The 18,584-nt window shown below is 37.0% G+C and overlaps 1 protein-coding gene across 2 annotated transcripts in view; it reads right to left on the bottom strand.

Annotated features, from left to right (window-relative positions):
* Window positions 1-6,845: 6,845 nt before the first annotated feature.
* Window positions 6,846-18,584, bottom strand: part of EFL1 (elongation factor like GTPase 1) — a 59,231-nt gene continuing 47,492 nt past the window's right edge. For both annotated transcript variants that reach the window (XM_030457325.1, XM_030457326.1), the window contains exons 19-20: window positions 17,486-17,670; window positions 6,846-7,397 (exon numbers count right to left, since the gene is read on the bottom strand). In XM_030457325.1, coding sequence (XP_030313185.1) covers window positions 7,209-7,397; window positions 17,486-17,670 — 374 coding nt within the window. In that variant the 3' untranslated portion in view covers window positions 6,846-7,208. The remainder of the gene's footprint in view (window positions 7,398-17,485; window positions 17,671-18,584) is intronic.

Here is an 18,584-nt window from a genome sequence, read left to right as displayed (position 1 = left end):
ACCACCACCACTTTTTATAAAAAGTATTACAAAAGTCACTTTTACAGTTACAGTAAAAGACCACAACACAGACATTAAGAGTCTGTCCTTCAAAACCACAGGTCTTTCATTTACTTGGTGGTTTGGGATTTTTTGTTTGTTGTTTTTAAAGTAAAATACTATATTTGGGGGTTCTTGTGTGCATTTGGCTTTATCTGCCATCATGGTGAAGCTGCAAACATTTTCATGTTTTTCTCTAATTTGATGCCAACATCAAGTTGGAAACTTTTTTGTTTTTCTTTAACGAAAACAGAGATTCTGATGAAATACAAGACCTGAGGTTTTTAGGACAAACAAAATATCACAAGATTTGTCAGAAAAGCATGGGAGTTGGCAACAGCAACAGCCTCCTTATGCACAGTAGCTTGCTATTTATAGGAGTGCTCACAAGTCTGCAAACATATTTCTGCTCTCCAGTAATAAACCTATGAAGAAAAAAATTCTCAACTAGCATTACCACAGATACCTGTCACTTTGTAATTCAAGAACAACAAAAGTAGCACAAAACCCAGATCCTTGTATGGCACACATCAAATAGGACTCAACTGAAGTCACATAAACCACAATGAATTACCCCAAAACACATTCTATTCCTAAATTTCCATCTATATATAATAAAAACTGAAGGCTAAGCTGTATTACATAGCACACTTCCATGTAAATAGCTGGAAAAGAAGTGCATATCCTCCAGGGAGGCAACACAAGGGAGTCAATTTGCCAGCCCAAAGCAAATGCCATGGCCACTCACGTGGCAGCCCTGCCAGTGCCTGACAAAGTCTCTGTCATTTCCACATTGCTCAGGGATTCTTTCATCTGCTCAGTGACTTTCTTCACTGAACTGCTCCTTTGTCCCTTCCAACTGAGATTAAAGCTAAAAGCCAACTTTAACTCTTTTGGTCTCCTTTTCCCCTGGCCATTTGCAGTATGGAGTGGGGAACTTCTCTTTGCCTGTGGATGCCTCACACATCATGTCCCAGTCATATTGCTCAAGTCCAAAATCATAATATCAATAGTAAATCTGTTTATACAACAAAAGCAAAGGAACTTTAAAGTTACTTCACCTTTCAGGAATGTTTAGAAGATGTAGTCTGCAATTTTTATGGTTTTTTTTTTTATTTAGCTATGAGGAAATAACATGGCCAGAGAAAAGTGTTACCTGCAAGCTCTAGAGCAAACGCAGAGCTCAGCTTGTCAGCTACCAAAACTCTTCTCTACACAGCTAGGCATTTTCCTTTGTCAGTTACAGTTTTAGCATCTTCTCTTTGACTTGGAAGTAATGATGTTGATAAGCACAAGTAACAGCTATCAGAAAGCAGGGCAGTTACTGCACTCCTCTATAGCCCAAACCCTTCGGCAGAGACTTTTTTGTGTGCTTTGGGGTGCTCAACTGAGACAGAACTACAAGAAAGTAACAAAAAAATTAATTAAGGAGTTCCCCTTATAGCATTCCCTTACATGACAGGAGAATAAGCTCTAATTTCATGGCCCTGGATTTCCACCTTCATGCAGCCTGTACATCTCTGAAGAACATCCCTTCAAACTACCCTTGGATGCAGAAGGGGATTAGAAAGGTCATTTAGTGCTGCTTTTCCATACACTCAGCAAACTGGTACCCAGGGAACTGCTGCTGCTGGGAATGCACAGCTCCCTCCCACCATACTCCCTGAAATGATAAACCTGCCACAGCCAAGGGGTTTCTATGAAATCTACAGCACAGTGTGGGAGACAGACAAACAAGCTCCAGAGGCTTGTTTCTTCATGCTTTGCTTGGCAGAGGCAAAGCTGTACAGAGGCATGTTCTGACTGGTAATTACATCCTGCCTGCCAAGGCAGCAGATCTGCCATGCAGCACACTTGAACACTATCTATTCTTGAACACTTCTAGTGCAACAAAGCAATCTCATTGTCTAATTAAAACAGTTACTATAAAGGCACTCTTACAGGTGGGATGCTATTTTTTTTTCCACAGCATTTTTATATTTCTTCTCCAGCCTTTCACACCAGCTGCAGCTGAATTACTCACTGGCCTTGATGCTTACAGTGTTGGATGTGACAGGAACAGGCCAGACATTGTTTTAACACAGGAAGGTTAATTTTAAATAACCTTCCTAAGCTGTTCAGACTGCATAACAGCAACGTTACAAGAAGACATGGATTCATAAATAGGATCAGCTTTCAGTCCCCAGAGCAGTGATAGCAGCACTTGTCATGAACATTCTGTGCCTGGTCTCCAGGGGAAGTGCAGCTTCAGCTGCCACTTGCACAGCTCCTTCTGTCAGTCACTCTGTGAAGCAATGCCAGCTTTCTCTTCTAAAAAGCCATTCTCTTGACCTAGCATGATAAGAGATGAAAACCAGAAAACAATTAGCTGCAGCTATGCTCCACAGCCTGTTACTGGATCTAAGCACCACTGGGCTCTGTGTATGTTTGTATCACTGAGCAAATAAATCAGCTTTTTGAATTAGGTTGATTGTTATAGTTAAAGGAGCATTAGAAAAATTAAAAAAGGACTAACAAACACATGTATTAGTGGCAACCAGAAATCACTGCTGATTGATTGTATGATGCCTACTGAGAAAATTCTTGAGGCTGTTTTCTGTCCTCTCAGTCCCTACTCCTACATAACTGACCTTGACTTCACATTCTCCCCTTTGAGCGAAGAAGGAGTAAAACCTCAGAGTACTCAGGCAGTAAGTGTAGCCAAAAATGACACTGCCTTCAGATGCAACAAAGGACTGGGACTCTAAAGAAGGATTTCAAAATCTTTTATGAATACTAAAGGACAGTGTGTAAGGTTTACAACAGGTTCTAAAAAGATCTTATCACTATTTTCTTTATTGTCCTGATCAAGTACGTAATGCAACATATAGCTATCCACTCTTGCCAAGTCTCAGCTCTTGAGTTTTCACAGGCAGTCTGGTATGAAGAAGAATCAAAATGAATCAGAAGCTATGTGAGAATTAAAACCAAGCATTAAAAAAAATGGTGCTGACAAAATAATCCAGCTCATTCACATCCTCCCCTTCAAAAGTTCTTTTATTTCTGCTTCCAAAGGAAATTAGGGAGAAGCACAGAAAAGTCTAAACAGCATTTTGAACCAAACTGAAGTTAGAAAGGAGAAAACCAACTAGGAGGAGCAAGACCTTCGGGCTTCCTGAAGACCTGAGGTTGATATGGCTCAGGGCCAGGAGAAAAGTCACCTGAATTCTTAGTTTGAGTTTTGCTGCCAAGTCACACCGTGGGAGGCTTTAAGCAGATCTTCAAGCTTCTAATTCAAGTTGTCTCACCTGTAAATGGTACTTGTCTAGCACTAGGTTTATAAATGAAGTTTCAGACATTCATATTTGAGGAACAACTCTCTAATCAAGAGTGCTGTTTTAGTCCCAGAACTGCCAAGTACAGTGTTTATTTACCTCCCCTGTAAAGTAAGAGAAGGAAACTGATGTCCAGTTTCTCATTTATACTGGAGATATTTGTTCCCCCCACCAGTCTGTGGACACAAAGAGCAATCAAGCACTTAGCAAAAGCTGAAGTTCTTTCATTCTGTTAGGCACAACCTTGCATGCACAGAAATTGTAATTTTTCTCAGGCATGGCAATATGCCTGGCCAACTTAATACTTTAAGGTTCCCTTTTAATGTATGTGAAAGATCAACTAAAGATTCCTCAAGTAGCATTAAAGAATTTTCCTGCCCACAGCTTTTTATGACAGGAATCATTTTGCTTATTTGTCACCTATTGTAAAGCCTGACTGGACCAACCTCTCCCCTCTTATGCTATTGGAAGGTCTACTCAAGAAGACTGCAAAGTATTTTACCCATGCTGCTTACAACCTTCCTATAGTTTTGTTTTTTTTTTAATGGCATTCTCAATACATTTACAACCTGATACCACACAAAGAAAAGACAGGGTTCTACCATGTACTGTAAGGGATGTAAAGGACATTTACAATTGCAATTGCTTAACCAACCCCAGATTGTTGAAGAGAAGTTTCGACTGAAAACAGTGGCCATTTGGAGTCTACTAATTTTGCCAAGACCTCAATCCTATCAGAATAACTGTTCAATCTAATAAAGATTTCCAAAATCACTTACAGCCAAATCCACTCTTCCATGGAATGTTCTTCCATCAGAAAGCTCAGAGTTCAAACGCTGCCCGTTTCTCTCTTCCTGTTAGCACAGCAGCTGCCTTCATGAAGGACTCACACACTATCTCCCACAGAGTAAGCTTCTAAATATTAGTGTCCCAAACCAGAAGACTTAGTTCCCAAGATTAACAGGCAGTCAAGATAGTGCATTCAAGCCTGATTTGGGCATTATGTGTTTTGGTACAGAAATACTGTGCCTCTCTGGTGCCTCTGCCCTTATCAGCTGTGGGAAAAGAAGAGTAGGGAAGAAAATAAAACACAAATTCCATTTATGCTTTGATTTTAATTTGGACTCCTACTTTGAAGTGTAAGTTTGCTGAAGACAAGAAAAAATATGTGGCAGAAAAATGGTGATTCACTAAATATTACTAGGACTTGACAAAATGAAAGATTTTTAGAACAAGATGACAAAAGCATGTTCAGAAACAAGAGATAGGGGCTTGCTGGCCACAGCTTGCTCTTTATTCTTCACTGGGGAAATCTATCTCCCATTTTTGGTTTGCTGTTTTCTTTTTTTTCTACAAAGTATAATCATTTGGATTATCATATGGTTTGCCTACTGAATAGTTTCAATTCTCTAATAAATATTAACATATAGCAGCTGACCCACTTTTATATATTATCCCTTGTCAGAAGCCTTGATTCTACTAAAGCCAAATCATGTCAATTGAGGGCATAGTTTTCAGGAAGTTAAAAGGGTACTGAACACTTACACATATCAAATATTTCAAAAGCTATTTATACTTATTAGAAATATGCATTATATTTAGAAACAAACCTGGTAATGGGAAATGTAATTATAATAAAGGCTAGCTGTCAATTAAATCTTTCCATGACTTGCTCCATCAGCAAGTTAGTTATTCCACTTTGCAGAGATATTTCAAAATTAGGTCATATTGTAATATATGTGTAACAAAGCTGGAAAGAAACAGCCACATCAAGTTAATTTTGAATAAACTAGAGAAAAATGTTAAGAGATTCACAGCACGTAATCAATTAGATTCTCTTCTCAAGAGAAGCTGTTACTAAGGAAAACTGAACTCAAATATTACTGGTAGAACTTGCAGGTTTTTTCTTCTGCTAGGTAATAGAGTTTTCACTCTATAAATAACAGTACTGAAACATCCTGAATTTATTATCATCTTTATGCTGTTTGAGATGCAGTCTCAAAATATACCATAAAAATTATGGAAGCTATTAAATCATTTTACGTCTATATTAATGCTCTTTCTGCTTACTCAAGTATAGTAAATTACAGGTAACATTTATGCAGTCACAACAACAAACAACCTGTCCACATCCACATCACCTCTTCAAGCACCTCTGTGACTGCAGGACAGACACCCCTAACTCCATCTTGGATGCAGCTAGCAGGGCAGCTATATTAGCCATGATTGCTTTAAACATTTATGTCTTGACTACTCTGTGCAGGTTGCAGGAAGTTACCACTGCCTTCCATGGCTACACCAGCTGGCAGGGTCCAAACTGTGAGAGGAAGTTTGTTGGAGCTCTAATAGGGCTGCTGTGCAGATACTCCTTGCATCAATTTATAGAACAACCTTCTAAGGAAGGCAAATATTTCATTTGCTTGAATAATTCATAAATACAATCTTAAAAGGAAGCATTTCCATAATGAAAGCAAATAAGCTGGAAAAGTGGCTATTTAAAATAAAACTTAACCATTCAAATCATTCTACTTGTGAGACAAGTAACAATTTTCTTTCCCAAAAGAAGCAAAACTGATACAGTAACTTCTGCATGCAGAATTAACTGATACTTGCAGAACATTTATTGGTAAAGACCAAGTAGGTGCTAAAGGAGAACATGGCAACCACTAATTAAAGAAATGGTTAATTCTGGAAAGAAAAAAACAACTCATTTGCATGGTTATTTCAAAGAGAACTCTGCAATTAGCAAAGAGAAGAAGTAGCAGGAAGTCCTTTGGCACTGTATTTAAGGACTTATTTCCCAGTCATTTAACTCAGTATCAGAAATTTTTTAAGGACATCTACCTATTCAGTCTCAAACTTCTAGAATTCTTGTCCTTTCCTTTTACAAATCTAAGCAACCAAATGAGAAGATAATTCATGCACCATGTTTCCTTCTATCCAGGTTTCCATTCGTAACACAAAGTCACGCCCTGTGAGAACTTTTTTCCTGTTAGTCTTGGTCTGAATAATTTTGGAGCCTTCTACATCCTAGGCATCTGCAAACAGCAAGACATTTTTTATATTTTTGCAAGTGTTTCCCTTCACTGCATTCAAGATAACAGGCTGATTTGGTAGAAATTTCTGCAAGACTCTTTTCAACACTCACACAGGATTGCCAGAGGCAGCTGTGTGCCTAGCTAAGAGATGGCAGCTTCCAGCTTAGGACAAGCATAGAAACTTTTTAATCAGATATGTATTAAGGAGGGAAAAAAGAAAAATCTTGCTTGATTTGCAGTGCTTAGTCTTCCTCATGTGCTATTTTTTTCCTGCTGAATTAAAAAAGATACATTAATGATTTACAGGACTGCTTACATGAAGAACAGAATAAAATAAATGAAGTTCTAACAGGCTTACATTTGCTTATAGGTAATTGTGGAAAGTAGTGTTGCATAAAAAATATATTACAGAAATTAAAATAAATTTTAAAAACAGTCAAAAACATTAAGGAGCTAAATTCAGTGCACAGTTTATTTGCAAAAAAATTAGCTAACTTACTCTAACTATAATTACATCTGACAAATCAGAAAGCAACAACTTACTTTAGGAGTTCCTAGTCCTGTGGCAGAAAGTTCAATGGGACAGTTGAAGCAAGTTTTAAAAATTGAGACCAATTGCAATGAATACGCCTGTATTTTATTTAGATAAATAAAATATTTCCTCTGTATAAAAGCTGGAAAGGCTTAAGTTTATTGAAACAAAAGCCACAGACATTACATGTAAGAAAAGTGGTGTCAAAGTCCAGATTACATTTTGAATCTGCTGCATAGAAAATAATCCACCTCCATTAGCTGGGGCAGGAGAGAAAGGAAGCAGCTACTTATTTCTACTGAGAGTTCTCTGCTTTTCAGCATGCTCCACAATTTTTTCTTCTACATAAAGTCCCTTTCTCTTTCTGACTGCATTCATGTACTTGCGGGCCTGGTTCTCCGAGTCTGCCTTTTCCCCAAAGTGCAAATATTCTTCCTCAGTGGTTGGTACCCAGAATGGGTCACTTGAAATGATCTATAAAAAAGAAAAAAAGAAAAAGACAAAAAAGTAAAGCAGGGCAAAGGTTTGTTATTACAGGTAATCAATTTCTGAAGTGAGCAATATGAAAGTACAGCAGGCAGAGTTTTCTGGAAAGCCTACAATTAGATATTTAAGCAGAAATCTATTTAAGATACACTCTGTAGCATTTGTCATAAGAAGCCCACAAACTCAGTTTCATTTATCTGCATGTAATTTTTTTTTAAAGCAAAAGTAATTGCCAGCCAGCAAAGAAAGCCAAATAATGTTCAGAATACTTCTTCATTTATTTTCTACATAGAAGGACTGTCTACCCACAGAGGAATCTGCCTAAGCCATATACATTTCTGATGTCCTGCACAGGGTCTTATGGCCAATGCCTAGAAACTTGAAGGTGATTCCTTGACAGCTGGGTTCAATAAAAAAAAAAAAATGATCTCCTTCTTGGAGAGCTAGAAAGTTTTACTGTTATTTTATACACTAGAATTAAAGAAAAGGGGCAGTAAAGACTACATGCAAACTTTTTGGGCAAAAATTGCATGTTGACTTGATGAAGCTGTAGTGGTGTTCATACTAAAGCTCTTAATGATGGGAAAACACCAGGGACTTCCCCTTTCATGATCTGCCTGAAGAGCTGAGCAAACAAAAATTCTGAAGTCCAAGAACACATAGATAAGAAAAGGGGATTCATGCTCAACAGATTTGCTCCAGACTGTACTGTAGAGGGATATTACATGTACTATATACATGCTATGAAAACTTAGAAGGCTGTTACTATCCCCTTTGATGAAGTTGGGGTTTTTGGTTGTTGGTTTTTTTCTGTTTGTTTGTTATGCCCAGAGAAAAACAGTAAGAGAGTGGTTCTTGAAGAATGAATACAGTAGGAGTACAAAAGTATAAAAAACTGAATTTACTGATCTAATCTACCTGTAAATATTCAGAAACTTTAGTGATGGATGCCTAAGAAAATCTCCAGGTTTGACAGACTGACTATTTCAATAATAATGAAAGACTTGCTCTACTAATGTTAAGTTTTGCACTGTATCCTTCTTTCACTGATAATTCTTTAGGATTCTACAGGTATCTCTAGCTCACAGCAAAGCTGACACAACAAAGGGCTCAAATGTATATATTATTTAGTAACCAGCAAGGTTAAACCTGCAAACTCATAGCAACATGGGGCTACAGAATCCTGAGTACTTTGTACCACTACATCATGCAGAGCAGCACTGTAAAGAGATACAAATTAGGCTTCAAAGCCACCTCAGTACCCAGCAAAGCCACCCACTGTTCTCAACCAAAATAATCGAGGTTAATAATACAGTTTCTAGAGCAAGTCACAGTGGCATTGTCATCAATGTGCTTGCAACGGTAGCATCAGAATGGTGAGTCTGGGTTTCTTGGACTCAGAGCTGAGAAGCCTTTAGCCCCTGAGCTATTGTTGGTATACATGGAAACCTCATGTATGTGTCTGGAATTTGTGAAAGAAACTCACTTTTTGTTTGGATAGAGTCCTAAATGATTAAATAGATTCTAAAAGGACCAATACTTCTGGATTGTCATGTAGCTATGTACTAGAGAGTTCTAATTGTGGAATTCTGGAAGATCCACTGGATCAAAAAGAGAAAAGATACCCAAAACGTTACTTATTCCATGTTCAGGTCACTTTTAATTTGAAATTATTTAAATGTTTCCCAACACTGTTTTTCAGTACAAAAATAAAATACACAGCCTAAGACTCATTTTTAAAACAGAAATGTGATAGCATCTTAAGAGTGCTTTTCCAAAAATTTACACTTCTGAGTAAAAACTGGAAATTTAAATCATCTTCCTTTTCACAGCTGAAATATCCTTAGGGTGAGTCAAGCAATGCAATTAACCTTCCATCAAAGGTCCTTACTCTGCCTTTCTCTCATTCTTGTCCTGTGCCAGTTGTATCTGGGAAACACTGAGCAGGGCCAACAAGCAAATTGTCACAGGCAAACTGTCTATACCCCAAATATAACCAACAAAAGATGTCAGGAAGACCCAACATTGAGAGAAAGACACAGTAAAACCAATGATGTGATGATATTGTTAGCATTATGGTAAAGTGTATTTTAAAATTTTAAAATTTTCAGTGATGGAAATGTTTCTTAATAGCATTGCTTAACAATACCTTAATTGATCAACTTTATAAAAGTCCTGGGTGATATAATTTATTTATATAAAAAATGTATCACAAGAATCCCATTATACTAAAAACAAACAAAACAAACACACCAGCCACATCCATGCTGAACAGTGTGTTCCATAGCTCACTGCAGGACTGAGACCACTGTAGGTAAAACTAAAACCCTGTTTCTAGTGAAGTCAGCTGGGATAAGGTATTTCAAAGGAACTGAATGGAATACACCAAATACTGTATGTGCAAGGGTATTAATGAGAAAATAAAACCATTCTAAAGCAAGATGTTTCATTAAATATCACAACTATTTAAACCAACACACCCAAGCAATGAGCCTTATTACATAAAATGCAGAGTAGCATAAGCAAAACAGCTGTCATTTTCTCTTAGCCTAGCAACCTACACATTAATTATTCAATCAATAAATGTCTGTAGCTTTATCAGAGACATGATCTGAATACCTGTAATAATTAATCCAGAAAAATACAAATATTACGAGCATATTATCTTAACAATGGAAGACAATACAGCATGTAGTAAATTCTGCAAAGATTATGTAAGCTAATCAAACTTTTCAGTAAGATTTGAGTTAGAGCAGATCACTTCCAATTCAAGAAAACTTGGAATTTTAAGCCTTAATTTGAGGATGATTTATTATTTGTATTTTGCTGACACCCAGATGGCTCCAATAGCTATCTGGGTCCCATTGTGTAGTGAATTTCACAAAACCATGGTATGAAACAGTCTCTGCCTAAGGCAGCCTAATTATGCAAAACAAGGTTGAGAGAAACATCAAAAGCAAACAGAAGGGATCTGCCTAGTTCATCCAAGAGGTCAGGCAGATCTGGGAACACAGCCACACTCCTAGCAGCATTTCCCCTACTCATCCTTACTGCCTGTTGAGGACAGAAAATTTCTTTTGAGCCAAATATCATCACTATGCAAAATGCCTTGGTTGGACCATGAATAGAAAGAGCTGTCTTACACTGCCTAATGAAGATTTTAAAACCAGCAAGCAAAATTATGGCTTTTGTGAACTGCTTAGTAAGAAATTCCAAGAACTGATGAATACCAAGTGATGCAGGGCACTGCATCAAGCAGCCCTGAACATCAAACAGGTAAAATACTGTGCCAGAAGCTGATTTTTACAAAACTAAATAAAACCCAATAAAACCCCAACAAACTCCAAAGAACTATTATGCAGAATTTCAAATATGATGCAGGCTTCAATATAACAGGACCTTTAACACCTTAGAAAAATGGATGCTAGAAAGATACTCCAAGAACAATCACACTTGAAATGGTGTCCATCACTTAGTAATGACATAAACTATGGAACTAAAAGAGTGCAGCTGATCTGCACGTCTTAGATGTCTGAGGCAGCCTTGTCAAATGGAAATTACCTCAGCCTTTCAGGTAAAATGAGGGAACTTGGCAGAGGTTTTTGTGATATGTGACCTTGAAAGCTCAGATCTGCTGGGTTTTCAGTAATAAGCTGGGTAATGCTTCTGTGCTGAGCAAATGGTGCAATGCCATTTGGATCCTGGCAGGGTGCTGCCAGAACAGAGAACACCAGGCAGGGGACCCAGTAAGACCAAGGTCAGAGTGGGCGCTGAAGTGCCTCATACAATGGTGTGGAGCAGGGGCAAGGAGGAGATAACACTCTGAAAACTGAATGGAGGATAATTTCTTGGCTGCACTCCTGTGACCTCAGATCCAGAATCACCCATTAGCTCAGTAAGTAAACCCTTTCCTTGAGTAGCAGAGGTACCCAAGAATCTTGCTAACTCCTGTATGTAACCCAAGCACCTCCAGAGGCAGCAAAGCAGGACTGGCAGAGTGGTAGCACACAGCTGCCTAACACACAGAACGTGCTTGTGCCTCTGTGTACAAACTGGCAGTTTTCCAAGTCACTCTTTACCTCCCTGTGAAAGATAAGATAGATCCTAGGGTGGAGTTGCAAGATGACATTTGGCAACTACAAAAGCTATCAACACATAAACAGTGGCTTTCCATCAACCCCAGGTAAAACAGTGATGCTAGCAGGTGACTAGGAGTTGCCACAACCTACAAAGTAGGGCAGTCTGAATACCATTTCCTAAGTGATTTCTGCACTACAGTGTAGAAATTACTTTTGCTCAGCAATATAAAACTGAGGAATAGAGTGAAACTTATTACTAGTTTGCCATTCTGTTTTCAAAGCATCCAGGATCACAGCCTGTACTTGAAAAAAAGCAAAATTTAAAATCTCAAGGAAAATTGATCCTTTTTCTTCGTTGTTACTTAACCAGATATGGGCTCTTATTGGTTTTATTCAGTAAAAACTTTTGTAACAGGTATCTAATTCCTTTCTAAGCCATCACATGTCTCAAATGCTTCCTACCCAGAAAGAGAATATTCCATCTGCAGATTCTGCTTCTCCTTTTTACTGCACCCATTCCACCACAGTAGAAAGCAGATACCACCTCCTTTCCTGCCTAGGAGTACTGAGGCACATTGGAAACTGATGAGCACCTGAAACACTTCCAGGAAAAATCATGCTGAGGATGAGTATTAAACAGCAGAGGGTGGGAGGAGAAGTATCTACAGTATGCTGAAGAATTTTACAGAAGCACCTACACATAAATGTTCCCAAAATAAAAACAACTCACAGTATTTTGTTCAAACACAAACTTTCATATTGTATCTACATCACATCCTGGAAGAAAATAAGAAAATAAGAAAAAAAACCCAAAAAACCCAACCAATTTTCAGCTTCCCTTTTTACCAATTGTTTGACCACCTGGTAGTCAAATCTTGGCTTCACAGGATGCTGCCACTTCACATTACAACAGATCAACTTATGGATAAAACAAGTAAACACAACAGATCCACTCAAGATTACTGTATATACAGAAAGGCAGAAAGCAAACAGCAGTTTAACTTGAAAAAAATCTCCCAGTTTAATTTCTCTCTGTATTCCCTAAAAGCAGTTTCTTTCAACAGCTCTTGATTGTGAATCATAAGGTTTTCCAAAAGCTCAACTTAGAAAAATACTAAGTTATCAATATGACAGAAAAGTTCACTTATTTCATATCACAGACATCTCACAAAAGCTTCAAATACTGAAAGGAAAAAAAAAAAAGTATCAGATTCATAACTTTTCATTGTCTTACAGAGACAGCAGATTTAGGGGGATACTGAATAACTTGCAGTAAAACTTCAGATGTTTAATCCAGAGATGTATTAGGCCTGTAGATTCCCTACAAAGCAAAAAGGGCATCAAAAAGTATTTCAAAATTCAGAAATCCCTTTCACAGGATATAAAAGGGATGGGCAAGGCATTAAAATGCCTCAAGTCAGATATGAGAACTCCTCTTCCAATGCACACTGTAAAAACTAATATTTACATATTTAATTATAAAACAAACTCATGCAAGTTTGGCTCAAGAGCATCATCCTTGTTTGTGTCTCAGTGACAGCTGACCTTTAGCCTTGGCTTAGGTCAGCAGCTACAAACAGGAATTCAGAAATTGGTAAGAAAAAAGGAGATGTGTGTTTCTACTGTTGCTTTTTTCCCCCTTATAACTTAAGAAACACATATTGAGAGGGAAAATTAATGCTACTACTGCTTTTATGTACTAATTTATGTTGCTTCAGATGTCCTGGCCAATACAATGAGCTTTTCATATTTGAAAGGTTCCAAGTTAATTCATTTATGTGCCTAAACTCTCAGTAGCATAATGATATATGTGAAGTTAAGAGTTCAAACATTGTAGGGATTTACTGATTCTTAAAAAACTCTCTCATTCATTCAGTCTGTTTCCTGTTCAATACAGGCCTAACAATCTCCTCCAATAACTCCCATATCATTCATCTTCAGAATTTTAAAATTACTCATAATTTGCAAGAAATTAATTAAAATTCAGAATATAAAACTTCCAGATTCAGAATGCCTCATACTCTTATCAGTTCTTCCATGCAGTCCTTCTCTTGCCTTTCTCCAGAGCCCTAAAGCCCATTTTAGACACCATTCTACTTAGAAGGGATACTGAAAACCAATTCAGATTACACAGGTGTTTACAGTTCACCCATACCCCCCCAAGAGTAAGCCTGTCTAATATCCAATCATAACACAATTTAATAGACAATTTCTGCACTTGCTGGGAATTCAGTCAGCAACTGTACAGAGCCACATGCATTATTTTTTACTGTAACAAAGATTTCCAAGTGGGATTAGAGCTCCATTATTCTAAGCATTGTACAATTACAAATAGTTCATGTTCAAAGAAACTTATGATTAAGATAAAATGACATGACTGAGTACAAGATGTAACTGCAAAGAACCAAGAGAGAACAAAGGAAACAGGCTCAGGCAAAAACATACTTACTGAGGGTGTATTATTAATTCAAGAATTAAAAAAAAACACAGAAGGAATTCATATTTATCCCAAAGTTACATATTTTTTAAACTAAGAATTCAGAAGAAAGTTTATCTTAAAATCTATAAAAATATGGCCAAGTAAATCCAATACACTTAACATCTGCCTAGGGATATCATAAAGGAAAATATTTGACTGTCTTGTAAAACAATTTGTTTAAACTGGGACCAAACTGTCCTGCTAATGGTTATGTGCCATCTTCTAAAGGCAGGAATAAATTGTATAAGCATGACAGAAGAAATTAATAAAAAAGGAGTGTCTGACAAGATGGTCCCCAATACATGTATTGATCTGTTTCTTGGGATGGGAGTAATCTGAATACAAAATGTATCATTAACTGGAGGAAAAAATGGCAATTTCATTTCCACAGAGATTAAAATGGCTCCATATAAACACAGGCTCTACCATTGACCTTCCTGTGTTTACAGTCTACAAATCATATTAATGACATATGGGGATAATAAAAAAATGAATTAAAATATAAATTCCCAAAACATACTTTAAAAACGTGACTTCCATGAGATGAAGTGTTTAGAAGTTTAAAGAAAGTGCCTACAAAAAGCATCTATTTCTGTATCTGTAAAATGGCAATAGCCCATTAAAAAGAATTTGTATAGAGAAATACACATGCCAGGTACTCAGCTAATTAGCCAAGCACACTGACAAAACACCACTAACTCAGAATTAATTCAGAATGTCATGGAAAGGCTCAGAGAGCACACAATTAAAGCACTAACCATACACTCAGTAACTTAGGAAATGCAAAATAAAATGAAGTAGCTACCACTACCAAAGTCCTTTTCCATCTTTAGTACTAAGGAAAAAATAGTATGAGTTTACATAGAGCATATGATTACACAAAGTTCATGACATAAAATTCACATAATATTTTGACAATAACACATTAGACAACAGGGATTTAAACAAAATGGTGGTGTTTATTATGTATGCACAGATATCACCAAAACTCCCCACTGGCATAGCACTGTTAAAGTCAAGCCTGATGCTTGATGAAAACTCATAAGAGGTTATTTATTTATTTATGTGGGGGTTTTGTTCTGTTTTGTTTTGAGCAGAATACAGACGAAAAACCCAGGGAAAAGCTCTACATATTTTTCATGTGATCTGAGTCACAAAGCCATTTTTTCTGGATTCTCTGTCATAGCACAACTGTAGTTTCTGAAATGTGTATTTATTTAGCTATTCTGCTGATGATGTGAGAGTAGAATGCTCTCCCTCTGGTATCTCTGCACTGAGCCAATGCTGCTAAAAGCTTTGTAAAAGGCTTATTTGGTCAAAAAAGTACGTGAGCACTTTCAATGTGACAAAAAAACCCCAACCCTCTCCACCAACGGATTTGCCAGGTGGAAAGGTGACAGGCTTACACAATCATTTTTCCTACTACCGCCCACAATTTCAACATAGGAGCTGTAATTATAATCTCTAACAAGGATCAATTTTAGAAAACGCTGCCAGCTGTTCAAATCTCCCTCTCCTATGCATATCTGTAATTACACATGAGTATTTTCTTATGTGAAATTCATAATATCTGACAGTGAAAATACACAGCAAGGTTTGGGGATAGATGTGAAGGTCAGAGAGGCAAGGGGTTTATGCTTTTGCTTAGCACAGTAGCTACAAATCCTAATGAAAGAGGGACAAAACAATGGCTCGCTGGAATTAACATCCTTCTGACTGATATTCCTTTAGGGCACTGATATTAGAGGCTGTTGAGACAAAAGACCAGCTAAGCCACAAAGCCTCACCAGCTGCCCTTCAGATGCAAACATCTAAACCTGACAAAACTCTATACAACAGTGCCAACACTCCTTGGTTTGAGGTACCTAAGCTGGTACTGGCTTACCCCTACCTCCCTATACTCAAATACTTACTGCTTTATCTACTTTGTGTGCACACACCGTTAATGAGGAATTTTCCTTTTTGTTTGGTTTTTTTTTTTTAATTCAGTGTAGCTCTGTTTTCCCCTTCCACAGTTTTCATCAAGTCAGATGTAGTTGCAAGAAGATGAAATGAATCAGTATCTATATTGAGGGAGCAGAGTTAAATCGCTGTCCCACTGCATTTTTTTAACACCAGCAAGGTATTAATGCCAAGGAGGATGTAAGATACTTGTCCAAGTGTACTGTTTCAAGGATTCTCAACTCTTTTGACAGCACATGGTTTGCAGAGACCCTCCTTTTCCATTAGTATCCATTAAGAACTCTGGAAGCTATTACAATAATTACTAACAGAGAAATACTGTACATGAAGTATTGAAGAGTTACTACCTAATTAAGACAACTGAAATGAGGATGAATCCACACCATGTGAAAAACAGGCATGTACTTCACATAGAAAGAGTGGCAAAGGGACCATAGCTGGCAACTGCAGGAGGTACTACTGACCTCAAAAACATGTAATTGCTTTTACTCAGACACTTGACATTTGAGGTCACAAAATAAATGAAAAGGTTAAACAAAAACAAACAAACAAAAAGACTTTCTAATCCACTTAAGGAAGTTTATATGGTCCTAACACCAAATAAAGGAACATCTGACAAAAAAAACCCCAAACCAAACAAACAAAACAAGCAGAAAAACCCAGACTTAAGTTATTTTAAAAATTTAATGTGAAAAGCTCGATTCTTGTCCTCAAACTCATTTTTAGCTCCTTCAGTGGAGTCTTCCAGGGAACCCTACAATGAAGGTTTGTTTGTCTTGCACAAGGAACTTTGACTTACAGCTTTTTGTATTTCTTCTACAAGACACACTATTCACGTGGCAGGAACAAAATACAGTGTGTTCTCAGCTGGCAACACTCATCAGGTTTGCCACTTGCATATTTCACTTTTTCATTTCTTTAAGTGACAAAGATGGCAAAAAGGATTGATTTTGAGGACACTGCCACTTACTATCATGAGACAATTCTGAAAGAATCAAATCCATTGCCTTTGCCTTTATGTATGAAAAAGTGTTGATGTGGGACTTGATGATCTTGATGGTTCTTTCCAATCATGATGATTCTATCATTCTATGACTTGGAATACATAAGGACAAAAAAACCCCTAGGTATCTGCTAAGTCATAAGAGGTTAAATTTCATGTGCATTAGATTTCTTGTTATATTTTATACCAGTTGTACCTTGGGGTTTTTGTTCACTTTTTTTATTTTCCCTCTCCCAAACAACTTTACCAAAGAACTAATTAAAAATCCACATAAATTTCAGGACAACATATCTTTGAAGAATCAGTTCCATTTGTGAAGGACTTATTTTCTATTGAAATAAAAAAGCATCCCATCTGAACAAAATATGACTGTTTCTGAACAACATATCCATAAAAGCAAATAAGCATAAAGCTACTTTTTTTCCCCCCTTCCCGTTTAAAAGAGGAATTAAATGTCTTGACCAAAACTTAACCTTTTGTGCTTCTTATTCCAGTCTGCCACACATACAGAAAATAAATCACCAAAACAAATGGAGTGAATAGATATTTTTACCTCCCAGTGGCTGAACACCAGCTGTGGACTGGCCAGGCCACTAGTTCTCTTCCTGATTTCATCAGCAAAGCCAAAGCTTTCTGCCACTGGCAGGACTGCTTTAATTATAAATACGTCTGTCCCCTCTTTCATCTCCTCGTGCAACACTCTGCCTTCTCTTTTGGACAGGACAGCATACACACGACCTGCAAAGACATCATTTTGATAAGCTTACCAATGTATTTATATTGTGTCATGCAGAGAGATAAATAAACATCTAGGAAACATTAAGTAAAACACATAATTTCTTCGACTACAATTCTCCCTTGTGAGCAGATAAGTTAAGTGGATCCACTAAATTCAAACAACGTATGCAGCCAGAACACAGTGCAGATCCAAATGACTTTAAATAAATTATTCCTACTGTATGGATTTATATAAAACTTACACTACGTGCATTTTATACTATCATATTGCTATTTTTAAAAGGCATTTTACCAGTCTATGTGCCTAACTTGCCTTATTTCTTACGATCAAATAACAAACATCACTAGGAAATATTAGTGTGTTTCAGGAAGAATATCTCAGCTACTTTTAGAAGTTTGTTTGGATCACCTTATCCCTTAATGGCACTTGTTCCAGAAACTGCAGTACAGTTCTAATCACAGAGAATGAGCTTATCTGAAATATTACATATTTATTATGTTCAATGTGTTCATTTAGCTTTGTAATTAATTTAGGCCTATATTAGTGAGGGATAATTTTATTTTTTCTTTCTCAAACTAATATTCAATCAATTGAAATACAGTGTATATATTATGAAAGTAGCTGTGAAAAATGCCCACTTTCAACTTCAGAGTAGGCATTAGGTTAATTTTTTAAAAATGTTTTTGCAAACTTACTGGCTAAGTATTCGACAGACAAAAACTAGCCAATTAATTTCTGTTGATCAAGATAATAAAAACACAAGAAAACCTATGCACTGAAAAAATGTTTTAGGGATGCCTTAACTTAGACAAGTGAATAGTTTTAAGTTTTAGATGCACCAATCAATTTTAAAAGTACTCTGCAGCAGATAAGTTCATGTCATTTTCTAAGAGGTTCAAATATATCCTTGCAC

The sequence above is a fragment of the Calypte anna genome, chromosome 10, assembly GCF_003957555.1.
Source record: "Calypte anna isolate BGI_N300 chromosome 10, bCalAnn1_v1.p, whole genome shotgun sequence".
NCBI classification, from domain to species: Eukaryota; Metazoa; Chordata; class Aves; order Apodiformes; family Trochilidae; genus Calypte; species Calypte anna.
The sequence above is the reverse complement of the archived record's forward strand: the minus strand, read 5'-3'. Positions and strand labels throughout refer to the sequence as shown.